The sequence below is a fragment of the Macrobrachium rosenbergii genome, chromosome 29, assembly GCF_040412425.1.
Source record: "Macrobrachium rosenbergii isolate ZJJX-2024 chromosome 29, ASM4041242v1, whole genome shotgun sequence".
In the NCBI taxonomy this organism is placed as follows: Eukaryota; Metazoa; Arthropoda; class Malacostraca; order Decapoda; family Palaemonidae; genus Macrobrachium; species Macrobrachium rosenbergii.
In genome coordinates this window covers 18567902-18595514 of record NC_089769.1, presented here as the reverse complement: position 1 = coordinate 18595514, position 27613 = coordinate 18567902, and the positions used below count along the sequence as shown (strand labels likewise).

Below are 27613 nucleotides of genomic sequence, written 5' to 3'. Positions count from 1 at the left end.
TTTACGCCGATAAACAATAAATAAGTAAAGCTCATGTTATGATGAAATCAAGTGAAAATAGCAAACAACCTTGATTAAAAAAAAAATCTGGCCCCCAAATGACCAATGTCATCAATTAACGAAAAAAATAGCTAAATTAATTTCAAGAGGAGATGTATTTAAGTTATATTTCAACTTAAAAACACTTCGTATAACGAAAAATAACCTTGCCCCATTATAAACAGCGTATCTAGAGCTTCATTTACGTTATACAGAAGCAAGAAGAGCGCTCTGAACGGAGTTAAATACAGCAAAATAAACTTACCCCACAATCGATTTCCAAACCAAAACATTGATCGCAATTTATAATACAAAAGTAGTATAAGAATATATAAATATTATTGGATGCAGTGAAGTAAACCACATTTCAAAAGATCCATGGAAAAGATGCATATTCGTTATGTTGATGTTTGTATAATACGATCTTAATATGTGAACATGGAGTACAGTATAATGTAGGCTAGGCTACCACATATGTATACGATATACCATATTGTAGGCCAAGTTAATTCTTGTTTGTTATTCAATTTCTCTTTCTGTTGTATTATCATGAGTCACTGCATGAACCTCCAGAATTAGCTGATACTGATAATGACTATACTGTATATGTATAGAGTACACTTTATAGTGTAGGCTAGGCTACTTATATGTATACATGGTACTGAATACCCTAGTGTAGGCTAGGCTATATTCAAGATACGTTTTTCCCAACATATGACGGGTTTTATGGAACCTAACCCCATCATCAGTAGGATAACACCTGTATAAGCATTTTTATTATTATTATTTTTTTTGTGTTTGAACTATTAAAATAGGCAGTTCAAAGTGTTTTTAAAAGGGGTCTAAGTATTCTCAGATTTCAGCTATTCTGGGTGGGGGTACACATCCCCCGGGAATACGGGGGTTTCCTGTATATACAGACAAGAGAACTACAAGAAAAATGAATAAGAAAAGGTAAATATTCTAATGATGCACACAGAAATTATCATCGAGTGCACATTAATAAAAATATAACACAAATGTACAAGCCAAAAGCAATGCATGTACACCTGGACTTTGGACCACAATTTAAAATATATTTTAACATGAGCAAAGCCACCACTAATGCATGCATTGCATGGAGTTTTTTGGAAACTGTTCATACCTTTTCACCAGGCAAAACGAGTTTATAAAACCCCATCACCTTTTTATAAAAAAACATGAAAAGTAAGTTAATTATTGTTCTTAGCTAAGCTCAACACATTATATTTTGTTGTTAACCATTTTTACACCTAACACAAAGAGTATAATAATCAGCTTTAAAATGATACCAAAGCCAGCATTATTGTGAATGATGAATTTACATCATAACACAAGCCAATACTGAGTATATTACCACAGATCAAGTTTTGTACCACTCCCAGGAATATCACAACAGATAAGCAAATGTTTTATTAAAAACAGAAATGTACTCATAAAATGTATTTTTTGTTACTACTACACATTCTTTCCATCAGGCAACACGAAATTCATCAATTTAACACAATGCAACAAGCACAATGAGGATAATTTCAGTATCACCTTTAAATAAAGGTTCCATTATACAAAAGGGCCTTTACCTAACTAGTGCCCTAATATACATTATTATTTCTGCAGAATTATGTTTAACAAGTTTTATTCAAGACCAAATACTAAACAACATTTCTCTTCAGTAATGGATATAAGATGCATTAAAAAATCTCAAAACTTACATTTAAGAGCTCCATGCATATGTAATTTTAGTCTAACAAATATAAGTATAAAACTAAATTCAGTTTAAATAATAATGAATCAACCATAAAATGATAATCTTGAAAACAGAAGGTTGAACTGCACAAGTACAGGAGCTTCATAATCACAATTATGCAGAAGTAACAAATTTCCATTTAACAACCATCACATGTCTGACAATACTGAAAATCTAACCTTTCTTGCATCTATGCTAAAGAACCTAAAGCACTAACTTTATGAAAAACATGTGAAATTTGAATTTCAAATGTATTACTGCTCCAGAAAGGAAAGACTGAATAATAAATAAACAGACCTTTACAAATACTGTATAAGAATTGCAGTCAAATCCCTGAATGAAAATCTCCTTCACCTTGGAAACTTTCCTACTCCCATAATTTGTGCTCAAGAAGTTACAAACAGCACTGAGGATTATTCTAATAATTCCATCAATAATTTGCAAATTACAGTAAACAATAATCTAAAATATGTAATTATTTTTGTAAGGTTATTATCCATCCTAAAATCTGGAATAACTTTATATGGTTATTAATTATATCAATAATAAATAGTTTAACCAGACCACAAAGTTAACTTCCTAACTCTCGATGGGACAGAAGCTTTATAGGAAATCTCAACATTATAACTTGTCAAAAGGAAATACTGTCTAAAGCAGCAATATGAGTCATTCACACCGAGAATGAAGTATCCATTACAGGAGAGGTAGAAAATCACATTACAGTGATGTCCTACTTTTAACCACGTAAATCATATAAAAACATCTCTCAATGTGAGCAATAACTTTTGGTATTATACATCATCCAAGCCTGGCATCCCAGGATCACCTCGAAGTGTCTTTTGCTGACTCTCATACCAAGTCTTGTTCATCATCTGTGGACAAAAGAGATGAGAACTCAATCATGCCTAAAATGACAGAACACTAACATCTATGGAAAGATGATTAAAGTCAAGAATGGTTAAAGGGACTGGAAATGCTGCTGAAGACCAGAAAATGGAGCTTAACAAATACGATGAAACAAAAAGGAAACACACTGCATTACAAATATTCTCTAATTTCTTATAGCAACTGGCAATATATATAAATCTTAAAAGGCATTCCCAATTAAGCTGGTGAACTCATGTTTCAATTCTAATTAACTAATCACACTAACAAGTAATGACACCTTTTAGATGGAGAAGAGGTTTAAACAGCTGTGAAAGAAGAGAGTATAGCCAAAGGAGGGTGGGAAGAAGATAACTATCAAACAAGAGAGGAGTATAGACAGACAAAGAAGGAAACAAGAAGATAACTATCAAAAAACAAGAAGATAACTATAAAAAAACAGAGGAGTATAGATGGACAAAGAAGGAAACAAAGAGAAAGGTAGCGACTGCAAAGGGAGAAGCCATGAGAGAGTGGTATGAGATGATGAGAACACCAAAGGGAGAAAAGATAATCTACAGAATTGCAGAAGCGAGAAAAAAAAGACAGGAGGCAGGAATTGTTAAAGATGAAAATGACATTTTTATGATAAAATAAAGTTTTATATATAGTTACCAAGTAATTATACACCAGTTAGTTTCTATTAACCGGCTGTGATCTTGAAATTAGCGGTAGCACTACTTTTGTTTTGGCTGGGCAAGTAACCCCGCCCACTTTCAGGGTTAAGAGAGGAACCAGCTCAGCAAACGAGCTCAATATGTTTATGCCTTCTAACCATAAGAGGGGAGGAGGGAGAGCTTTGATTATGTAATTACTTGGTGAGTATAATATAAAACTGTATTTTATATATGCTACTTACCAAATCATTACACAACTGAATCCCACTTTGAAGGAGTGGGATGCATGGATTATCTACTCTAATACATCAAAAATTGTAATGTAAAAGAAATAGAAGTATTGCTAGCATTGGTAAAAATGCTTGCTGGTTCCTTACCTGCTGAGAGAGCTGCTATAGGAAAGTACTGCCTCTGGATGGCACTCATCTCAACATAAGTGGCATGGCGGTATAGCCAGGAGTTGCCTACCACATTAGTGGGATTCTTTGCCGCGAAGAAGTACCCAATTGCACACGAAGACTTAATAAAGTTGCCCCTGCCCTGGGCACAGTACCATAAAACAAAACCAGAGAATAAAAAACAGAGTCGTCTATTGCCAAAGTTAAAAAGCACCATTACCTGACCACTAACAGATAAAACTGGTGAGCACTCCAAACACACAGTACCCCTAAGCTCCCCTACAACTCGCCACCGTTAATCATGGTGAAAAAATAGGAAGGATGAAGGAAGACTTCCTACACTTCTCCCAACACCACACCAGCAACCGAAATAGGATCCAAGGTACTGCAATTTTCATAAACAGTTTCAATTTCAGGCAAAAAATGAGATGCAAACACCTACTTGCATTTCCAAAACACTGTTTGGATAATAAAAGGTAATAGACAAATTATGTCTGAAAGCCAGGATGTGGCTAAGCCCTCACTTCATGTGCTTTTACCTTCAATGAAGGTAACACATCCTCCTCAATCTGTGAGTGAGCTTCTAGAATAAGATCTCTCATAAAAAATGTGGTGAGAGGGATTCTTTACTGAGCACCAAAGGTTGCTCAAAGCCCCACAGACCTACAATATCTACCAAACTTTTAATAATAAATGAGTGAGGCCAGGGCCTGGAAGGGCTTATTTTGAGCTAAGAATCCTAGGGTAAATGAGCAAATCGTGTTACCCTGAGAGAATCCAATCTTCGTTACCTGCTTGGCAGTAGCTAACACTACTAGGAACAGAGTCTTCCTAGTGAGGTCCCTCAAAGAGATAGATTGCAGAGGTTCAAAACGTGGTTGTGACACGTCTAGATTTCAGGCTACTAGCCTTTCTTCTTTTTGTTTGGACGTCTTGAACGACTTGATGAGATCAGACAGATCTTTGTTGGAATAGAGATTTATGCCTCTGTCTAAAAACAGAGCTCCACACTGCCCTATAGCCTTTAATGGTATCAATGACAGGTACAGGTAGACAGCTGGGAGGTAAGGGGGAGTAACAAATCAGAAAAGCCCGACGCAACTAACGCACTAGCTGCAGCCTTAAAAACGTCATACCACCTCATGACAATAGTTCACATTTAAAAAAATACTTCCAGTACAGTATTTAGCTTTGTTTCTAAGGAGTTGCCCTCTGGGCAAGCAACAGGCACTACAAAGGAAATATTCATGATGGCATATGAGGAAGGGCCACTAACACTGACAGACAAGAGACAAAGGGAAGATGATTACAAGGAGCAAGAGGAAATGAGTGGGAAGGAAATGGAGTAGGAAAAGAACAAACAAATTGAAACCGTGCAGCTGAAACAGAAGGAACAGGTTCAACAACAGATAGGATAATATTAACTTTAAGCCTTACGGGATGGGTTAATTATATATAATGCAAACCGCCAGACTGGGCAAACTTTAAGGTTGCCCAATTTAAGAAAAAACACATCAATGGTAAGAGGAAGATATGCAAATGCATATGATGTAAGAAAAAAATCTAAGAAAATTTTCCCTATCTTCCACAGGAACTTGAAATTGACTATTCACAACCCTGTGAGGGGCCTCTTTTACAAAATACTCGTAAATTTTGCTAAGTTATACATGTTTTTTCTAATAATTTATTATTCTTTTTTAAATTGTAACTATAACTCACACAATAATATAACAGATAAGAACTAAATTCAGTAACAAATTCCAAACATATTTGTTGTAAAATATTAACGTAAACTTACTGAGATCGGAAAATGCAGTAACTTTTTTTGGATTTATACATGTTTTTTCTAAAATTTCTTTGCAAAATTACAACTATAACTGACACCAAGTCATAAAAGATATGAACTAAAACTAACAGTAATCGCTGGGTATATTTATGAGCAAATAAATAAAAAGACGTCATGGCAGAGAGGAGCAAAGACATTCCCCTTCCAAGTCAAGAGCAATACAGTACTGAAGTTCCCACAACGCCCACAACTGAGCCAAGCTGAATTCTTTAGCTGCCAAAATTCATTTATGGGCCATTGAAGTATTGAAAACTTTCCCGCTCGATACAGATAAATTGTATGGCGCATAGTATTAATCCTCATCAGAGGGGATCCGTCCACCACCCAAAACCTGTTTTAGATCCTTTATTGAGGGGATCCGTCCATTAAGGATTAACAGCAGAAAACATACCTTGCAGCTATGGTTACCACCTACATTATTAAATTATAACTCTAAAATTTCCAATGCTACCATTAGACTTTAATGCTGTTGAAGGTGATCACTGGTATGTCGACTTATTCATTTCCCTTTTCTTCCAGTAAGTAAGGAATTTCTTCATCACCACAACAGATCATTCCTTACACTGCTAACACTAGAGGTTAAGTTCACCCTCCTGACTCCAAAAACTAACACAATTAGAATCCCTATCCATTTCTACCAATTACATCCTGCTTTAAAAAAAGTCAGAGCAGCAGAACCTGATATTCTTTTGCTTACTGCTTCCAGTTGACGACATTCCTATCTCACTCACCAAAGCAGATCACGACACTGTGAAACAGCACAACAGCCAAAATCCTAAATCCATAGCAGCTCTAATCCCTACAACGGCAAGAAGAATTCTAACAAGAATTAAAACATTGAGACCCACCTAGTGGAGAACAGGTTAACTTGACAGTCCATCTGGATCAGCCAAGCATTCTTCTTTAAATGCCAACTGCACCTGACCAGCATGAAGATGTAAGCTATCTTTAACAGCAAGTAAGATTCACCCAAAATGCAAACAATTATAATTTTCTCTTCCTCCAGCTTACAGCTCTCATTCAGGAACAAATTCTTAGAGCAGGCCTAGTAATGTTACCCATTTTTCTTATTCAACTACAATATTTTAAAGTAACCTTTCACCTGTAGGTTCATAGTAAAGTAGAGGTTAGATCTGGTCCATAAACATATAAAAGTTTTATTCTGCACCTTTAGTATGATTTGTTCATATAAAATATGTTCACAAGGGGTATGGGATGGGTGTACTATTAAGCAGATGAATATTTTATTGGAAAATCAATGAATGGCAGGAATTAGTGGAGAAAGGTATAAAGAAGGGGCTCCTACAAAATGACAGCTATGCCACTGAGGCAAAATACCCTCAAGTATGAGAAACCTCTTGGTTTTGCTAGTAGGTACAACCCTGACACAAGACAAATATCCCTAAAGCATCCCCTGCTGCTATGTAAGAACTGACTGTTTGACTTATTGATACAGGATGCATTCCTGTACAAATTAACAGACTTATGTGTATGGGTTTTTGGATATATATGTACAACCACTTACATACCTATTTCTTTTTTCACCACAATCCAAACATACATGTATCATTACTGATACAGAATAAAGTCATGTAAATTAATACGCTATGTATATGATTTTTGAGATTATACTGTATATACATACAACCATTTACATACCTGCTTCATTTTATCATCACCATCTAAATACATCTGCTTCATTAAATCCATCATGCCAGCACTAGGGTCATCTGAATTTCCCTTTGGCTTACGAGCTTCAAGTATCTGAACTTCTTCAGCTGTTACTGCTCCCCATTTCTTTGCTTCAGCTTTTGCAAGGAATACAACCACCATGTCTGAAACAAAATAAATAGTAGAGTTTATTTATATACAATATTCACAAAATTTTGGAAACAAAGGTGAAAGAGAGCCCAATTATGCACATCTAACATAGAGCAACAGTGTTAGCAGGAACAAGTGCATGATGGATGACTGTACTTACTCAAAAACCAAGCAATAGGAAGAATACTGACTGCCTAACCGATAATGACAAGAACATTTGGTCAATGCCCTTCAGTGCCACTCTCTCTTACAAAATCTTGTTATCAATGCCACTCTTTCTCTTACAAAATCTTGTTATGAGTTTTGAAAGAATATACATATATACATTTATCATAATTTTATCAATATTCGTTACTTTATTAGGAGATAAAGACAATAAAACCTCAAGATATGGCCAGGGGTACTCCCAATTAGTCAGCATTTTTGAAGTGTAATCTTTTCTTGTAGTTCTTCATATGACATATTGTAAAGTTTACCTAAAATTCATATTCAACTCACTCAGACCTATCTTAGCTGCTTAACATTCATCAATTTTAATATCACAAACTTTCTTGTGCCTCTTCAGAGCACTCATCTCCAATGAATATACAATGCCAAATTCTGCTGCTCTAGTCCCTACAATAACCAGTCAAAACAAGCCTCATTACCGTCATACAAATCATTAAACGAAATGAGAGCTCTCCCCTGTTTTCTTTCTGCTGAAATATCCATAAGATCTTGGTCTCCATCTATCCCATTTCTCCAAGAGTGCTTGGGCCCTCCTCCTTGTCTTCACCTTGTCACATTCATACATACTACTTTTCTAACCATCTGTTCCTCATCCCAAGTCTATGCCACCTCAATCTTTGAGCTTTTTTCCCTGCCTTTTGCCACCCAGTCTCCACACCAATCCTCCCTATAGGATCTTCTTAACATTCTTTGGTTGCATCTTTTCACAATCTCTTCAAATTTCTTTGTCTGTGCCCATGTTTCTGCAGCCCAAAGTACCACAGGTCTTATGTACCCACTGCTGATCCACTCCTTCTAAAAACAGGACATTTTATTTACCAGTGGTCAAAGTATCTCCATTTCATCCAAGCTGCAACCACCCACTATATTAACCCTTTAACGCCAACTGGACGTATTTTACGTCGACAAAAGTTGTCTGTCAGATGCCAAGTGCACGTAAAATACATCGACTACAAAAAGTTATTTTAAATATTCGCGGAAAAATACTTATAGGCCTCGTTTGCAAAAAATTTTAAATCACGTGCCTTGAGGGATGCTGGGAGTTCACGGATCACGCTGTTGTTTTGTTTACAAGCGTGACCCAGCTGCGCATGCACGAATTTCTTTTTTATCTCAAAATAAAGCATCAGCTAACTCTGCTGAAAATCTCAGAAATTCTTTAGTCACAATTTTTGCACCGATTTCTATTAGCCTTTACATAAAGTTTTATCTATGAAAATGTGCACAATTTCATGTAGAAAACAAATAATAATTCATGGTTGTAGCTTTTATCAACTTTGATATATTTTCATATAAATCACGATAAGTGCCAAAATTTCAACCTTCGGTCAACTTTGACTCGACCAAAATGGTTGAAAAATGCAATTGCAAGCTAAAACTCTTACATTTTAGTAATATTCAATCATTTACCTTCATTTTGCAACAAACGAGAAGTCTCTAGCACAATATTTCCATTTATGGTGAATTTTTGAAAATTTTTTTTTTCCTTAAGTCCGCACTAACTCTGCTGAAAATATTGTAAGAGCCTGACGTCGTCTCTTCCAAACACGTGTGTGTTCGTCGTCCATCGGAGTGGACAAGACAACAAGAGCGTCTCGTTTTCTCTCTCTAAAGGAACGCCATTTTAACCATGCAATATTTCCGTCTGTTTCTCCCTAACCATTGTTGTCTTGATGTATGTACAATCACCACTACTTGCATTGCCATGCAAGCATTCTAATCATGTACTCATAATGTTCCAACGAATCTTCTGTATCAAACTGTGTGTATGTTTCTGTTTGTGAAGACGCCAAACGTCTCGCCACTCCAATGGACGACGAACACACAAACACACAATCACCGAAATTCTTTAGTCACTTTGTCGTAATTTTTGCACTGTTTTATATTAGCCGTTACATAAAGTTTTATATATGAAAATGTGCACAATTTCATGTAGAATACAACAAAAAATAATTCATGGCTGTTGCTTTTATCAATTTTGAAATATTTTCATATAAATCACGGTAAGTGCCAAAATTTTCAACCTTCGGTCAACTTTGACTCGACCAAAATGGTCGAAAAATGCAATTGTAAGCTAAAACTCTTACATTCTAGTAATATTCAATCAATTACCTTCATTTTGCAACAAACGAGAAGTCTCTAGCATAATATTTCGATTTACGGTGAATTTTTTAAAAAAACTTTTTCCTTGCCTCCGCGCGCACTAACTCTGCTGAAAATCTCAGAATTTCTTTAGTCACTTTGTCGTAATTTTTGCACCGTTTTATATTAGTCGTTACATAAAGTTTTATATGTGAAAATGTGTGCAATTTCATGTAGAATACAACAACAAATAACTCATGGTTGTAGCTTTTATCAGTTTTGAAAGATTTTCATATAAATCACGATAAATAGAAAAAATTCGCCCTTCGGTCAACTTTGACTCGACCAAAATGGTTGAAAAATGCAATTGTAAGCTAAAAATCTTACGTTCTAGTAATATTCAATCATTTACCTTCATTTTGCAACAAACAGGAAGTCTCTAGCACAATATTTCGATTTATGGTGAATTTTTGAAAAAACCTTTTTTTACGTCCGCTCGTTGCGAATTCATGCATCATTTTGTGATAATATTTTCTCTGTGTTGCTTTGATCGTTTTACAATTTGTTATATACCAAAATCATCGCAATTTAGTGTACAATACAAAGAAAAAAAAAATAGCTCATTAGCTTTAACCATTTTGCTCACAGCGCGATTTGTATACAATTATATATGAAATTTTTTTCGCACTGTCATATATTCCAATATTTATATATGATAATGATATTTTTTTTCATTTCCGATGGTTGCATACTAAACTTCAGGCAATGAAAAAAAAGGAGCCAAAAATGAACTCTTAACCTTAAAATCTAAGCTTGCTGCGATTTTTTGAAAAAAACTTTCTTTCCGCTTCGGTGCTAACTCCCAAACCCCGCTGGCATACGACAGACACTTTTGTAAATAGAGGCTCGGCGTTTAAGGGTTAATGGTCTCTCAACTTTGGCTTCACGGTCCAGCGTGTAACAGAAATGCCTACCTACAACAGCAGGGTTCTCAGCTCCTCCCTCATGACCATTTGCTCTTGTAATGCATTTCAGGCATCAAAAACCTTACCCAAAGTATATTTGTAATCCTGAGCACCTCTCATGACAGCAAGAAAACAGGTCATCAACAGTGGAAATGAGAATTGCAGCTATATACAGCTATATTAAATAGAAACACTATTCGCATTCAAGCTACGCATTACATGATGGTGAACATACATACTCTATACTGCATATTTTGCACACAAATTAGTTTCAATAAATAACAAACAAATAAGGGGAAATATTCATGAATAACACATTTTGAACATGGTGACTGAAGAAACACTGAAAGTCAGGACCCATAAGCTTATTTTCTAATCAACATTTCCGCTTACATTTACTTGCATTTGTTAATTTTCTATCCTTGGCAATTTTCCAGACCCAAAACTACACAAATAACAAAAACTGACATCATTACACACCTGTCTTAACTTTATGGTAGCTGGCATCTATCTTTATTTTGGAAGCAAGATTAGCGATAGTGAGGTGATGATTTTTTCCATCCAACTCCTGCACCATTAAATTAAAACTCCTGTAAAATAAATGAAAACTATTAATTCCTTCCACCTGTAACACATTTGTTTCACAACATTATAAAGTCAGCGAGGGGAAGTCCTTCAAAAATGTAATAATTAGGCAATTCAGAACTATTCACAATGAAATAACAATGTCAAACAAGTTAGACCAATCAAGTGCAAAATAAATTTGTGTTCATTTTGGAGTGAGAAATGCCTTAATCCAACAACTATGAAAGTTATGAACCTGTATAAAATATATTACTTTCTAAATTTCTTATCTTTTAACCTATAATTGCAGTTTTTTCCAAAGAATACCATTAAAGCATAAAATACATTTAAAAACTCAATTTTGCAAAATCTAATCTCTAGATGTTATTCTCATTACAGTAAACCGTCAATTATCAGAATTAATACAGCCAAAAGTCCATCCAATAATGGTGAAATCATGGCAAGTAAAAAAAATCTATGGATGTTCAAGGGAAAGTCCATACCCTTCCTCACCTAACCTTGTCAATACTAAATACCTGTCAACACTATGTAAACAAAAAACTTTATACGTAAGGGAATTATCTACCCTTTTCCCCTATATGTGTAACAAAATATACTGCATAAATACACTATGAAAAAATGAAACCCCTTCTTTTTCTCTCTCTAATATATGACACAGTTCAGTAAGCAGGGAGTTAACTGTGTTTACCATAGCCTGCCACGGTTTTATGACTATTAATGGATTTTTATACAGCAACCTCCTTATCAGTTGTTGCCATGTTGTATTACCATACACATGATAAAAATGTGTAAGCTATGTGTGAACTATAGACCTAGGCTAGCCTACAGTAGGTGTTACACTCACTGTATCCATTTGCAAAAGCCAAATAGGCTATTACAGCTGTTTTTAAGATAAAGGTAATTGTACTGAAATTGTTATTTTACTTACAGATTCAATTTGTACTGTATTATTATACTGATACAGTGAACCCCCGATATTCGCGGGGGATTGGTCCCACACACCCCAGCGAATAGGTCAAATCTGCGAATGCTTAAAGCCCCTCTAAAAACACTTAGAACTGCCCATTTTGATAGCTTAAACCAAGAAAAACCCTGTTAAAATGCTTATACCTGAGTATTTTAATAGTTTTATCACAAAAAGTGCATTTATTCATGAAAATTATATGAAAATAGTAATTAGTGAATATTGCTGTGAAAAATACCGGGAATGGGCGAATTTTCCGCAAAAAATGGCTAATAGTTCCACAGAGAAACCCGCGAATGCGTGAGTCCGCGAACCATGAGAACGCGAATACGGGGGTTTACTGTACTCTATCATCGTCATATGTATAAAAAAACAAACTGTTCTGCCATCTGTAATATTTATGTTCTCAAAATCAGCTTACTGAGCCTACTACTGAAAGAATTCGGAAAATAATTTTTTACTTGCTGAAAGAAATGAATGCATTAATGGAATTATTTTTATTTTTGTATATACTGTATATGTAAAATGGATATACAAAAGTAAACTAATGTACATTAGAGTAAAATCCTTCAAAATGACAACACAGCTGTTTTCCAATTCTCTCTCTCTCAGTACTGTACATATCCTTTAATGAAATATGAATTACTGTATCATAAATAATAAATATGAAAATAGAACTCCAGGAAGTTCACGACCCCATCGAATGAGTGCATGCATACGTACATACGTTACCATTTTTTTTCTTTCTTTGATTTACTGTAGTGTTTTTATTAGAAGTTTAGTTGACTCTAAGCATGATTATCACATATCATAGCAGTACACAAGAGAATATTTTATCACTATTGATATTTCATCTCTAATCACCGTAAAAATATTTAAAATGTGAATTCCATATGTAGGTAACACAGAACCTGACTGGCTGTACCAACTTCAACAATGGTATGGAATGAGTGTGTGCATACGTACATAACCGATCGTGTTTATCTTTTGGTTTGTAGTAATAATAATATATAAAAAAAAAATAGAAAATTCAGAATGTAAACGGGAATAACGTAGCATAAAATATACACAAAACAGTGTAAGAGTGTGTGTGTTACTGTATTAAGCTTTACTGTAAATCTCTCTCTCTCTCTGTCTGTCTTGCCCAAGCTGGCAAAATATAAGTCGTAGTGGTAACTCACTCTCTCTTTTTGGCTGGAAGGGTCAGAAGTACGTATGTATATATTTTTAACGGTACTCAAAAGGCTTGCATGTTTTTAAAGAGGAGAGTCTCCATTGATGTCCTCCCTGTGTATCTCAAGTAAAAAAAATGGGAGGGGATCCAGCTATCCTTTTAACGTTCTCCTCCAATTACCTACCTGATACATCATTGTTGGCCATGAGAGGATACAGGTTAAAAAATATAAAAGAAATCCCAAACAGTCGCAAATGCTTTGAATATGGCCACATTCAAAACTTCTGTATACTCTGCAGAGCATGTTAATTTTGATGATTGCGAAGCAGCCCGATACTGTTTTCTGTATAAGGGTGATCACAATCCAAATTCTAGGGCTTGCCCCAGATATGGATTTGAACAAGAAGTGTTTGCAGTGGCTGATAATGAACACATCAGCATTAGCGAAGCAAAGCGCATGGTAATGGGGGCAAACAAAAGTGCCAACTCTACCTCTGAGAGAGAGAGAGAGAGAGAGAGAGAGAGAGAGAGAGAGAGAGAGAGAGAGAGAGAGAGAGAGAGAGAGAGAGAGAGAAAGAGAGAGTTTGTCTCTTTAATCTCTCGAGGAATGTTAATCCATTTCTCTTTAATACCTACTGGTGACACCTATACATATACGCCATGCGACTGACAACAAAAAAATATGTTTGTTTTTTGTCTTCCAAATATGTGTAGAGATACTTAAATTAGCAGTACTGCATCTTTTATAATGAATTCATATTTTGCTGTTTACATTAATATAAATATTGAAAATTAGTAAATCACTTATCATACAAAACATATAAGTAAGAGAGAGAGAGAGAGAGAGAGAGAGAGAGAGAGAGAGAGAGAGAGAGAGAGAGAGAGAGAGAGAGAGAGCCTTGCTGTCGAGGTATTTGACATATTTGACAGGTACACCTTCCCCCGTCTCTCCAAAGTTCAGGAAAAGGTTGGGAAAAATATGAGTTAAAAGAACTTATATGCATTGAACTTTTCTTTAATGAACTGATATTTTGCTGTTTACATTAATACTAATATTGAAAATTAGTAAATCATTTATCATACGAAACAAATAAGTAAGAGAGAGAGAGAGAGAGAGAGAGAGAGAGAGAGAGAGAGAGAGAGAGAGAGAGAGAGAGAGAGAGAGAGAGAGAGAAAACAATTCATGTTTCTCCTACTCAGAATGAAAGCGTCAAGTTTCTCCTACTAAACAACCAATTTCTTTACAAGTTTTTGTTTCTCATTCACTTCTATTTTCCTTTAATCAAGTACTAGGATATTCTACTACAATCTTTGAAAAAAACAGCTCTCTCAAGTTTTACTGTACTGACAGTCAATACTGAAAGGTGCTGAAAGATGTGATGTTACCATACATGCATTTGTACAACCCAGCATTATAAACAGAAAAAAAAAAAAATTCTCACACAGTACTTACTTCTCTTCAAAAGACGAAATAATCTTCTCTTTAGGTAAACTTTGAACATTCTTCAGTGAGATATACAGCTTCACAAATTTGTCAGACTGATCCCAAGCTGCAAATACAAACAAATAATTATACTTTCATAAAAAAAATTCATAAACACATTACATGGTAGTGCCTTAATGAGCAGTTGGAGGGTTAGCATCTCCCGATTAGTAATGGAATCCTATAAGAGATGAAAATTGGCACATATCTTCATTGACATTTATGTAATTTTGTACAGTATAGTACCTAATAAAGTAATGTAATATTACATACATGTATTTCTTGATCTAAGGATCTAAGCATGTGTATATGTATGCAAAACATTCTGTGCCAATGCCAACCCCCCCTCTCTCTGGTACAGTATTTTTACCGACATTTTTTCAAGGCAGTAAAGTACTAAACTTAATACTGTTACATAATATGAATTTCCATAACATAATTTATTATTTAGCTATACTTACCTACTGTGAAAGTTAGCTTATATCTCCGCGCTGACAGGCGAGTCAGCATTCAAGCAAAAGATGCCCGGATGACTGTCTAGTTCACCTGTTCTCCAACAGGTGTTTCGAATATTTTAGCTTTAGTCAGAATTCTCCTTGACAGCCCACTAAGTTGTGGGGAGGCTGGATACTTACCTACTCTTAAAGTAGGTAAGTATCCAAATAATAAATATTATTATGAATATTTATATTATTTGGGATGAATCTTACCTACTGTTCAAGTTAGCCAATTCCCACACTGAAAAGAGGATGGTGGGTAGTGCAGCTACACAAAAATCTGCTCAACCAATCAAGCTAATGGTTTCTTGTATGAAATCCAAAACATTCTTACCTGATCTGGAATCCTTTCTGGATCTTACTCCCACCAGAGTTGGATTCTATTCAGGGAGCAAGGCTCTCTTACCTGTGCAGTGAAGAGCAGCCTTGCAAGAAAAACTGCTTAAATTCAGCCAGAATGAAACAGAAGAGGTGTGACGGGACCCCTGTGCCTGGGCCCAAAAGCCCTATAAAACAAGACACTAAAAAAAATTACTTTCAAGATATAAAGGTATATAAAGGTATGCTCCTATTCAAAATATGTACAGTGGGTCTCCAGTAATCACAGGGGTTAGGGACCACAACTAACCACGTTAGCTAAAATCCGCGATAAGTTGGAACGCCCTCTAAAAACACTTATAACTGCCAGCTTTAATAGTTCAATCACCAAAAACATGGAATTTTGTAGTTTGAGTTGATTTCTCCCCAACAGAAGAATAAGAGAGGCATCTACCAAGAGAACTAGAAAGTTAAAAAATCATTTGTTCTGCGGCTACTAGGGCTCTACAGGAGTCACTATGCAAATCTTGAACTTGAAATTTGCTCAGTACTTCCTTAGGGTAAATAAAAGGGGTAGGCCTATGAGTTTGAATCAGGCCAAACTTAAGGAAACCCATCCACTGCAGAAGCCTGAGGGCCCTTAAAGGATAAGTAATCAACTGGTTGTTCCTGTTCATCTGCATGCATCTGATGGGAACTGTATGTTTGCCAAAACTCCTGACTCCATTCCATACATTCACTGCATGTGTTCTCCTGGGAACACTCTTGACCCCTACATGCTGTACACAAAGAATGGCGATCGTATTTAAGTTTAACTAGTTTGGCGGAGCACAAATTCCCTGCGCAAACTCTGGATCCCGAGAAGCTTGAATCCGACATAGCTACGAATTCCCAGAGCTAGGCTAGCTAGATAAATAAACAGGCAATTGAGTACTTCACCAAGGAGAGACGCCACAACTAAGTGCAAGCAGACAAAGGAACCCAAACAGTTTGAGGCAGACGGATGCGCGAGATGCGTTCCCAATACGCCCGAGAATGAAACTGACCTGGGTTTATGGGTATGTCTCCTGCCACGCTAGCCCCACCGGCATCCGGTGGGGTTGGGTCTCCCGCCAATTGTATCAGCGTTCCAAACAAAGTTTGAAAATTTATATCTCGGACGTGTCGATTTTAAAGAGATAAAAGCTTTTACAGTGTTTTGGTAAGTTATTATAATGAAAAGTCTACATCTGAGCGTTCCTTTAATCCCACAGCAGTTGTTGAATTATGTAATGGCCACTCTGTTGGTAGTTTTGTTCTTTCTGAATCCTCAATCGCCAAAAACACTGTCATTCCACAGAATGAATTATCAAACCAATATCATGTTAATTTTACTCAAAGAAGTAAACTTTCCTCTATGACTTTGTTTCTGACCAGAGATAAACCTACTGGGCATCTTCAATGGTCTTTCCACTGCCCTGTCATCTAGTAAATTTTACCAGGTGTAGTGTTGACCATTGTATGTTGTATGAAAGTATAACAACACTAGTTAACATTCTTTGTTTCGTGTTCCACGACAGCAGGAAAATCAAAACCTGGAAGTAGGTTTATGAATAAAATGGTCAACTCTTGGTTACAAAGTCCCTCCTACCTGGCAACTGTGATGGTCCTGGATTACTTACAAATTTAATGAACATTAGCTGCAAGTCATAATCTCTTAAGCTGAGACTGTACTGTAACTGAGGCTGATTATTCTGATAAAATTCCCAGTGAGGCCATGCTTCCTAACAAAGAAAGCCCTTACCATGTAGAAAGCTTCCTTCAGGGCTAAAATTCTTCAAGATGCAAGGGCCTATTCATCTTCTGACATACAAGCCTGCAAATTTCAAGTACCATCCCCCACATCACTAGATAATCATGAGGAGGATGAAGTTGACTGAATATCATAATGCACAGAGACTGAGCCAGGTGAAGCCAGGTGTTTCGAATGCTTTAGCTGGTGGAGAACAGGTGAACTAGACAGTCATCCGGGCAGCCTTTCGGTCTTTTGTTTGAATGCCGACTTGCCTACTGGCATGGAGATATAAGCTAACTTTTACAGTAGGTAAGATTCATCCCAAAAAATATATTTCTCAGTCAACATAGATTTCTGTCTGTATCTGTGAGTGTATATGTGTGTGGGCATCATGTTAAGATAAACTAAGCATGTACAAGGACATTTGCTTGTCTTTCTCTGTCAAAGTTGTACTTTCTCTACAGAAAAGAGAGAGAGAGAGAGAGAGAGAGAGAGAGAGAGAGAGAGAGAGAGAGAGAGAGAGAGAGAGAGAGAGAGAGAGAGAGAGAGAGCAATTCAAATCTTGAATTTGGAAACAAGGCAACTGCACTTCTGACCACATAACTTAAAATTTCAAACTACATGCTTGCACAATGACACACACAAGCACAAGGCAAACACCTAAAAAAAAAATTACAAAAGGATATGTTTTTTTTATCTTCAATCAATGATTTCCATAGAATGCAATTACACTTCTTTCACCCACAAGATTTAAGTGCATGTGCTTACACAATGAAACACAATCAAGTGAAAAAAATTCATGTCACAAACTGTTTTTTTAAATGTTTGATTAGCACTGATTTGCAGTGGTGTGACAGCCTCTTCTGAAATATCTCACAATTTCTAAGCACATAACTGGCAAATGGACAAAGTGTGACACAATTTTACAGTTATTTTTTTTTTTGTGTAAACTGAAAGCAAGTATATTACATTCTAAAATATAACGTAACCCAAACAGCTGAGGTGTCAGTGAACTAACTGTATACAAGGGATGATAAAATCTGACCTGATCAATAATAGATATATTATAATACAGATTAACATGACAGGAGTTACACCTCTTGACTCTCTTAGGGCTTGCCTAAAGGATATATTTATAAACAAAGAACTGAAAGCTATAACATGGTAAAGGTTAAAGAAGTTAAAGAAGTTGGGGGAAGGAAAAGTTACAGCCACAGAGTACCACAGCAACAGGTCAAGAGGTTGCTGCATAGTATGCACAGTAGCAACTACTGTGTTAATACCAGTGCACTACACCCCAAAACTTAAGAAAATGCATTACAAAAAAAAACCCTGCTATAAACATTACATCCTAATGTTGCAGCATTCTTAATACCATTTTCATTAATAATAAAACCAGAGAAAGAGATATGAAATGGCATGAAAAAGTCATTTTACTTTGGTTTTCATGTTAAATGGCAAGAAAAAGTCATTTTACTTAGGTTTTCATGTTAAAATGAGACCTAAAGCATTGTAATTAAAATGTGAGCACTTCACTTAACTTTGATACACCAAACCATCAGTTAATAACACTCTGTTATGTTATTCGTCACATAATAATAAGCAAAAGGGATCTCACAAAAAATACAATATAGTAATTTACCTTCTAAAAGTATTTTTCTTACTTTATTAAATTCTCATAATTATACAGTAAATGAAAGTCATGGAATACTAAGTGAAATTTCTAAACTCACAGGACTTATTCAAATACTGACGAATTTTAGTACACAGTATATATTAAAAATTTACAAGATGAAAATGTTTTCATATAGGGAATCAAAAAGCAACAAGTTTCAAAATAACAAACACAATACTTACAGTAATTGCGAATCTTAACATTATAGATCTTATTAGTGATATCCTTTGGTTTAGCTGGCTCTGTCTTCAACACTTCTTCTTGTAATTTGGTAACCTGAAAAAGTTAGGTAAAATTCAAATTTAATGTGAAAATATTTCAATAACACATTATGTTATTGAGGAATTTTGCTATTTCAACAGACCAAGGAAACTCATGCACCTGATCTACATTAGCTAACCCAGCGGTAAGTCAGAATTGACAACTGCTCCAGTTTTCTTTCCCTTCGACTGAAACTCTCATTTTTCCCTTGTTCAACTTTCCTCTCTTAAGCTGTAACTACCTAAGAAATCCTATTAAACATGTCCCATTTATGAAGTTATCTATCAAGTAAATTATTGTTGTCTAGTGAAGTCACCTAACTTATCCTCCATGGTGTTAAACGTATGATTTTTGAACTAAGAATCATCCTCTTGCGATTAGTAATGACACATGAGAGTTTCTGTAAAGCAAGATTGTTATCTGAATACGTCTTTTCCGGAATTAAGTACGCCTGGGGCTGGTGGAACATTCTCTTTCTGGGAGAAGAACCTGCATCATTAGTATCAAGAAGCCTTAATTCAATGTTGCAGTAAATTCCTGATACAGCATCTCAGAGGCATATTAACCTGTTGTACTCATTCTAAGTAGCACTGAAGTTTGTCCAAAGTTGGACTCATATTCTGAGCTGTTAGTTCAAACAGGTCAATTGACAAGTGCTTTATTTGTACACATGAATGATTTTAACCACTTTAAAGACTGGAAAAATTCACCTGATATCACTTTTTGTATCCACATTAAGAGAAATATAATTGTATCTGCCTTTATTAAGCATTTTAACAATCAACTTATGAATCTTAGTTCAGGTGTTTTTAAATTAGATAGTAACCTTGTTCATAAAATTGTAGGGAAGTACAATGTCACCTTTCAGCAACAGCCTGTTCTAACTGCAGTTTCAGTTCTTAAACAGTTTTAAAGTATTTTTACTTATTGTTTGGTAGTAACAATTTATTTTCTTCAAACTACTGATTACAAACAGTAATGATGTTTTGCTTGTAAATGGCTTTGATATTTGTTTTGTGAAGTTTTCTTGTTTATGTCTCTCTTTATTTTACTTTGTAGCCCAAAGAAGTGTACGCAATACACGAAAGAGCTTGGTACCTGGTCTTTAATTTTCGCCTTTCATGTGGTTGTCTACGTATGCATTTGTCACATGCAGTTTGGTGACTTATTACTGCAGTTTGGTGATATATATATATATGATATATATATATATATATATATATATATATATATATATATATATATATATATATATATATATATATATATATATATATATATATATATATATATATATATATATATATATATATATATATATAGCCAAGAAACCATCAAACTTAAAATTGCATAAAGAATATACAGTACTTCTACACTAACACTAAAAACAATACCTAATGAAATGCCCAAGTTTCACATCAAGATAAAGAAATTACTATCTATTTCACTACCAAATTATACATGTATACAATAACCAATAAAGTACAGAAAACTTACTTCCTGTTCCATTTTTCTTAATTCATCTGCAAGGATATCCTGAACACGTTTCCTTGTGGAAGTGGCAGCCAAGGTTCGTAACTCAGCAACATCCTTTAAGAGCTGTAAATATAAAATGAAGCATAAATAATTTTTTTTTTCATAAACAAAAAGTCTCATTTTATTTATGTATAATATATATTTCAATATTTCCAAAACTTGACAAGATCAGCTGAAAAGGCTATTAGCTAGCTCAGAGATCTTCCTAAGAACAGAACCACATATAAAAAGAGAAATAATTCAGTTATGAAGACCTACTGCTACTTATTCTTTTCATAGGACGCCACTGACTATGAACCTGCTTCCTTGGGCAGAGAGATCAATTTCATTGAAATCACAATTTTTCAAAGTAAACTGTATTTTTCCCAACTATACAAACCTGAGGTCCTTTACATTAGGAACTACTTTCAGCGAAGCTGGAAACGGCCGTTGAACTTTCAAGCATGGTGGTTAGGCAGTTAACTACCGTCCAGGAGGCGGGAGTACCGCCTGCCCGGATGTTAACATTACAATTTGCCTTTCGGCCCAGGTGTCAGACTGAGGGGTGGCATGAGGTGGACACAAAATGTAACGTAAAGGACCTCAGGTCTGTATAGTTAGGAAAAATATAATTTACTTTCAAAAATTGTGATTTGTTCCAACACAATATACAAACCGTTGGTCCTTTACATTAGGAAGACTCACTGGTTGGAGGGAGGAATCAGTGAGTCTGTATGAACTGACTGGAGTTCGCCACACCTTGTGTTCCCTTCCTGACCGATAGAGCAAGGAAGGGAAAACTGCCTCTGACAAAATGATCGGGTTGTAAGAAACGGGAGATCAATTGTCAGACTTCTGGGTCCCTTTGCATGTATGAGGAAATGTCAGTTCAGGCAAAGTAGGCTGGGAAGAACTTGAAAGTCAGTGACATTATAAGACAAATACAAGCATTGGGTTTGTCTTATTGTAATGGTCTCCTTCCTTCCCTTGCTAGAGGAAGGAGCAGGGTTGCTTCTATGATCCTAAAAGGAAATAGCACGGAAGTTCTAGTTGAGTGCTTACCTGCATCGACCACCAGATCCAGCATGTAACGGCACATCCACTCCCTGCCCATTGGAAGAGAGTCGAGATGAGGAGAGGGAAGAGAGGTCAGTCACTCCACACTCATTCTCCCAATCACAACCATACCTTAGGTGAGACGCAACCTGTCCTGTTAGAAGAGCCAGTTAAGCTACACAACTTGTTGAGCAGTCACCACAGGGCCCAAGGAAAAAGTGTCCAAGGACTTGTGGGCAACATCTCGAAGGTAGAGGGAAGTGAAGGTGGTCTGTTGGGACCAAACCCACGCCTTCAAAACCTGTGGGACCAACAGGTTCTTCTAGAATGCTCCAGATGGACCAATGCTTCGGACTTCGTGAGCTCTCAGACAAAGCGTAACAGTGTCATCTTCTCCAGCAGCAGAATACACTATCGTCTCACGAAGCCAGAAAGAGATCGTGTTCTTGGACACTTCTTTCTTGGTCAACCCAGCATTAACAAAGAGCTACCTGCACTCACGCTGGAGGTGGCGAGTCCTCCTCAAATAGCACCGCAGCACTCCAACAGGACACAGTGGCATCTCAGCTGGGTCATTACCAACAAAGTCCTCTAGGGAGGGGATCGTGTAGGACTCGAACCGAGCGTCAGGGACCGATAAATTCTGAGTCTTCACTACAAAATCCATGGTGAAATCAAGCGTAACTGATCCCCATCCCCTCGAGTGTTAAAGTCCGTGAAGTTTGCCAACTCTCTTCATTGATGCCAGGGCAAGCAAGAAGATGGTTTTGAGGTACAGATCCCTGCCTGATGACTCTCGTAAAGGCTTGTACGGTGCATGAGTCAGGCTCCATAGAGTGAGAGTCACATCCCACGCAGGGGGCCTCAGATCCCTGGGTGGGCAAGACCTTTCGAAGCTTCTCATCAGTAGGGATATCTCAAAGGACGAGGAGATATCTACACCCTTCAGGTGCAAGACTAGGCTCAGTGCGGCTCTACAGCCTTTAACAGCTGAAACAGAGAGAAGCTCCTCTCGGCGAAGAAAGAAAGGAAGTCCACGACCTGCTGAACAGTAGCTCCGACCGGAGAGATAGCCTGTCCATGACACCAACCACAGAAGAAGGACCACTTTCCCTGGTATACCGCTACGGAGGATCGTCTGAGGTACCCAGCCATCTCCATTGCTGCGCGACGCAAAAGATTCAGCTGTAAAAGCCTGGGGATTGATCCAGCACAACTTCTACAGCACCTTTGCTCAGCATGGCTTGCACTTCTTGCATTAGTGTGATGTCCTTTGGAATGTAGGTGTGGTGATGGACCAGTTTGATGCTGAGGGGTGGCCTAGACTCAAAGGGTAGTAGATATCCCTCGCTGTCAAGTTGCCCAATGGCTCGACAGGCACCCACCCACCCACCTTCAGCAGCAGTTGGAGGGAAGGTCGCCTGTAGCGTTTCCCCTTCTTCTTCCCCTTGCCCCCTTTACCAGACTGGAAAGCAGGCTGAAAGAGGCGCGAAAGCCCACCCTTTCCAGGAGAAGGCGGCAGCTGGGTGTTCCCACAGGATCCCTTCAAAGACTGGGGTTTCTTAGGGGCCAAGGAAGTGCTGGCCTGGCCCGAAGGCTGGACCGCAGAGGAATGCGAAGACCCAGAGGTCTTAGCCACTGCCTGGTGGACAAGGTGGTCAATGTCATCGGCCTGACAATTGTCCACCGCAGCATCTACCAACTCTCTAGGGAAGAGAGAGAGGCAAAACCTAGCAACGGTCCGTTCCGCAGGGTCACTGCCGACTCAGGTCCCACAAACCCGGCGAAGCGAAAAAGAACAGCATCTCTTCACTTAAGAACCAGGTTGGCCCATAGGTTTGCCATCTGGCGGGTGAGGTAGGAGATGGGTCTGCCTCCAGACTGGCATAGTCTCCCGAAAGCGGAGTCTTCCCCGGGTACGATAGCACCTGAGGAGGCAGCCACTTTGGATACCGTGAACGACCACAGATCCAACCAGGAAACTGCCTGGAAGGCTGCCATGGAGGTGGCATCCAGGGTTGCTGCCTCTTGCTGCGAAAGAGAAATATCCTTTGCAGTAAGTTGCTGCAACGAGAGACCTGACCCTAGACGAACCATGGCAGCCCCACCCAAACCTTGGGTTCCTTTTTCGGACCCCAGAAGGATTCGAGGCGCGAAGGACAATCCACAGACGAGGCTGTGGTCCCTTCCCCAAGGTCATTGTGCTAATGAATCAGTGCAATTATCTCTGTATCTTGGGGGTGTTAGCGTCCTGGGGAAGAGGACCCTCGAGTCCTTCCAGAGTGCGGTCCTCCCGATCTACTCTCCCTGCAGGAGGGAGAATCTTGGCAGTCCCATGATCCTTCCTACACTACGTGGAAGTATGATATGGTCGATCCAAAAACCGAGCCAGGAACGTAAGCCCTCATAGTTGAACTCTGGGGAGACAACTCACCAAAGTTCCTCCTGTCCAACTTGCACCTCCTAGGGGAAGCCCAGGAGGTTGAGGGGACAGGTAGGAGGATCGGGCAACCCCGCTGGTCTTGCTGGCAGAACCAGCAGGGGCAGTGGGCCGAGAGCGGTCACCAACCTCCTTCTTCTTCAGTTGGCGAGCCTCAGAAGAAGAAGGGGTAGCAGATGACGAGGACGACGAAGATGATGAAGACGACGATACCTTCCGAGACCTCTTCTTTGATTTCTTCTTCATCTTCTTCAGGATGGCGGTCAGGTCCCTAATTCAGGCGTGAGCAGCTGAAAATGCAGGAGCAGCCAGGGGGGCGAGGGAAGCAGGAGCAACCCAGGCAGCGGAGACGTCAGTGATCGGGCCAGCAACAACAGGGGCAGGCAGGGCAACGCGGGAACCAGTAAGCCAGGAGTCGAGACATGGGTAGTCAGCACAGGTGGAGCAGGAGCAGGAACCAGGCCGGGCTGAGTCAGGAAAACCAGGAGCCAGGACCGGAGTGGGGAACTAGCATAGGTCAGCAACAGCAGGAGCAGACAGTGAAGTAAGGCACCAACGATGTAACCATACTGGAGGGGCCAGGCAGATATAACGGGGCCAGGAAGCCAGGCGGCAGCGACACGGCATGGAGTGAGGCAGGCGCGGCTGATGTCTGGGTACCCAGGTGTGAGGCGACAGTCACTGGCAGCTTGGCGAAGGATGTTATGGTGACAGCTGACGTGGTGGAAGTGGCCGCGGCTGCTGCATGGGTCGTCACAGGAGCGCCGAACAGATGGGAGATCAGGCCCTTCAACAACAGAACGCCAGGTAGACCTAGGTGAAGCCAGATAGAGGTGAGATCTGCAACCTGCCCACCAAGAGAAGTCTCTACCGCCAAACCTGAAGGCAAAGTCGGGTCAAAGGAGGAAGCCTCTGCTCGCTCTGGGTGATAAAATTCACCCCACTCCGGAGCGAGGTGAGGCCCCATGAGGATGTCCTGATCGTCCGCAGCCTTCCACATCCGATGAAGCAAGCGAAGAAGACGAGGGGGAGTCTTCACCCGAAGGAGAGGCAGCAAGAAGGGGAAGCTTGCCAGGAAGGAGAAACAATCCCAATGGGTTAGCCACCAAGGGAGTCATCGGGGCATATAACCCTCAGGTGACGCCTTGTCAGGCTTCCTTCGGTACTGTCTCCTCCCCTCAAATTTCACCCATTGCTTGGCCAGAACAAACTCTCAGGTGAATTGCAAGAACTCACATGTTGCAAGTGGCAGGTCCCAAAATGTGGAACAATACTTCTAGAACAGGAGGGTGTTTATCAACATTCAATGCAAAAACAAGAAAGATCACTGGAAAACAGCTCACACGACGGCCGAAAGCAAAGGAGAATGTTTACATCTAGGGAGATGGGGATCAAAGGGTTCAACAGCCATTTCAGCATGGCTGAAGGTAATTCCTAGTGTAAAGAACCGATGGTTTGTATACCATGTCAGAACAAACTCAATTTCCAAAGTAATACCCCTTGTGGAGCTGTTCTATAGTTCTACCACACTGAAGACTACAACCGAGTACCGTGCCCCTCTAGTTGGTATCTACCAGTTTACATGCAAAATGGGCACTGTGTTTAGCCTACTACCAGCCCCTTAGGGATGCACTTTGTAATATTAACAAAAGACTATTAATATCTACGGTAATCCTATATATTAGCTCCGCGCCTGTTTTTACCTTTTCAACTGGTTTTTTCTACACTTTTAGGGGTTCTGATACTAGTGGTGCATCTGTTTGTTGTTGGCCAAATGGAATGTCCCTTCACCGTATTTAGTACTGGCCCGGGGGGGGGGTACCCATACGTTAACAAGTTATTGCACTTGCCGGACGGGTTATGAACCGTTCAAAACAGACGTACCCATGCTCTGTCTTGTGAGGATCGCGTATGGAAACCACTTGTTGGATGGACTTCAGGGGTTAATTACAGGTTAATTAGACTCGAGCGCCACAAATGAAAGGTAAATTCATAATTAGCAACCAAAAAACTGTAGAAAAAGTCAAATTATAGTGCCGTCGGTGACGTGGAGCTACCATACAGTTCTACCATATCTACAATGCAAACAAAAAGCAAAAACATACACAGAACCATATGCAAAATGCGGTAAATATTAAGGTTGCCGACTGGTGGGAACCGTGCTGCAGTAGTTAGCTTCAGTTTTACCCAAAAATTGAATTAGGAATAGGAATGTATGACTTAGCCAAAGGCCAAGTGCTAGGACTTATGAGATCATTCAGCACTTCAAGGATAATTGAGAGTAAAAGAGGTTTGAAAGGTGTAACAAGAGGACAACCTCACAGTTGCTATACGAAAATATCGTTAGGGAGGGTATAAAGTAATATGGAAGAAAGACAATATGAACGGACGTACGGTACATGGAATGAAAGGGGTTGCAGGTAGGGGCCGAAAGGACTCTTCAAAGAACATTAATTACCGACGACAGTGCACCACGTGACGTGCAATTATGGCACTAACCCCCAAAGGAAAAAAAATGGACTTAAGTTACCAAAGAATCCTACAATGAGTCTTCATAAAATGGCCTCTCTTTAGCCAAACAGTAATTACATGGAGCATTAAGCTATTTGCCAAATTCTACAGATTAGCATTCATCAAAAGTGTTGCATAGGATAGTGCTGAGTAATGTGGTAGTCTAGGCTACAAGGGAAACTTGACTACAACAGGTACAGTAGTCGCCAGTCAGGGCGAAGTGAAGGTGAAGGTGAAACTGACGTACCTCTTCTAATTTGTTAGACATTATGGCTGTCGGTAACCTGGCGTTTTTAACTTCAGCAATAAAAACTACGAGAGATTTGGTGTGTTCGTAAGTCCGAGGACAATTTCTTCGATTAAACACGGATGAGGACGTGTGAAGCCAGCGAACATCAACCGGCGACCAGACGCACTGCCCGAATATTGATGTCTGAACGTTTCTCGATCACGATAGAATGCTTATAGAGTACTGCAGTCATTATGGGCTTACAGAAAAAGAATCATTGCCTACAGATTATTAAGAAACACAAACGTAAAACACACAAAGTTTTCTTTACTCTTTGTTTGAGTACAAAATTAATAAATAACACTTTTCATGAAACTCAATGTACGCAAATACAATTCGATTCGTTGATACAGAGGCGCCGTGAATGTTTACAAGCACCCGAGCCT

At 38.5% G+C, this 27613-nt stretch overlaps 1 protein-coding gene across 1 annotated transcript; it reads right to left on the bottom strand.

The window, feature by feature from the left end:
- Window positions 1-1485: 1485 nt before the first annotated feature.
- Window positions 1486-27613, bottom strand: LOC136854644 (calcyclin-binding protein). The gene is made up of 7 exons (XM_067131207.1): window positions 27186-27613; window positions 20914-21015; window positions 19338-19431; window positions 14862-14958; window positions 11166-11275; window positions 7249-7424; window positions 1486-2676 (listed from the first exon to the last, which is right to left on the bottom strand). The coding sequence occupies exons 1-7, from the start codon at window positions 27204-27206 to the stop codon at window positions 2596-2598; spliced, it is 681 nt and encodes a 226-aa protein (XP_066987308.1). The 5' UTR covers window positions 27207-27613; the 3' UTR covers window positions 1486-2595.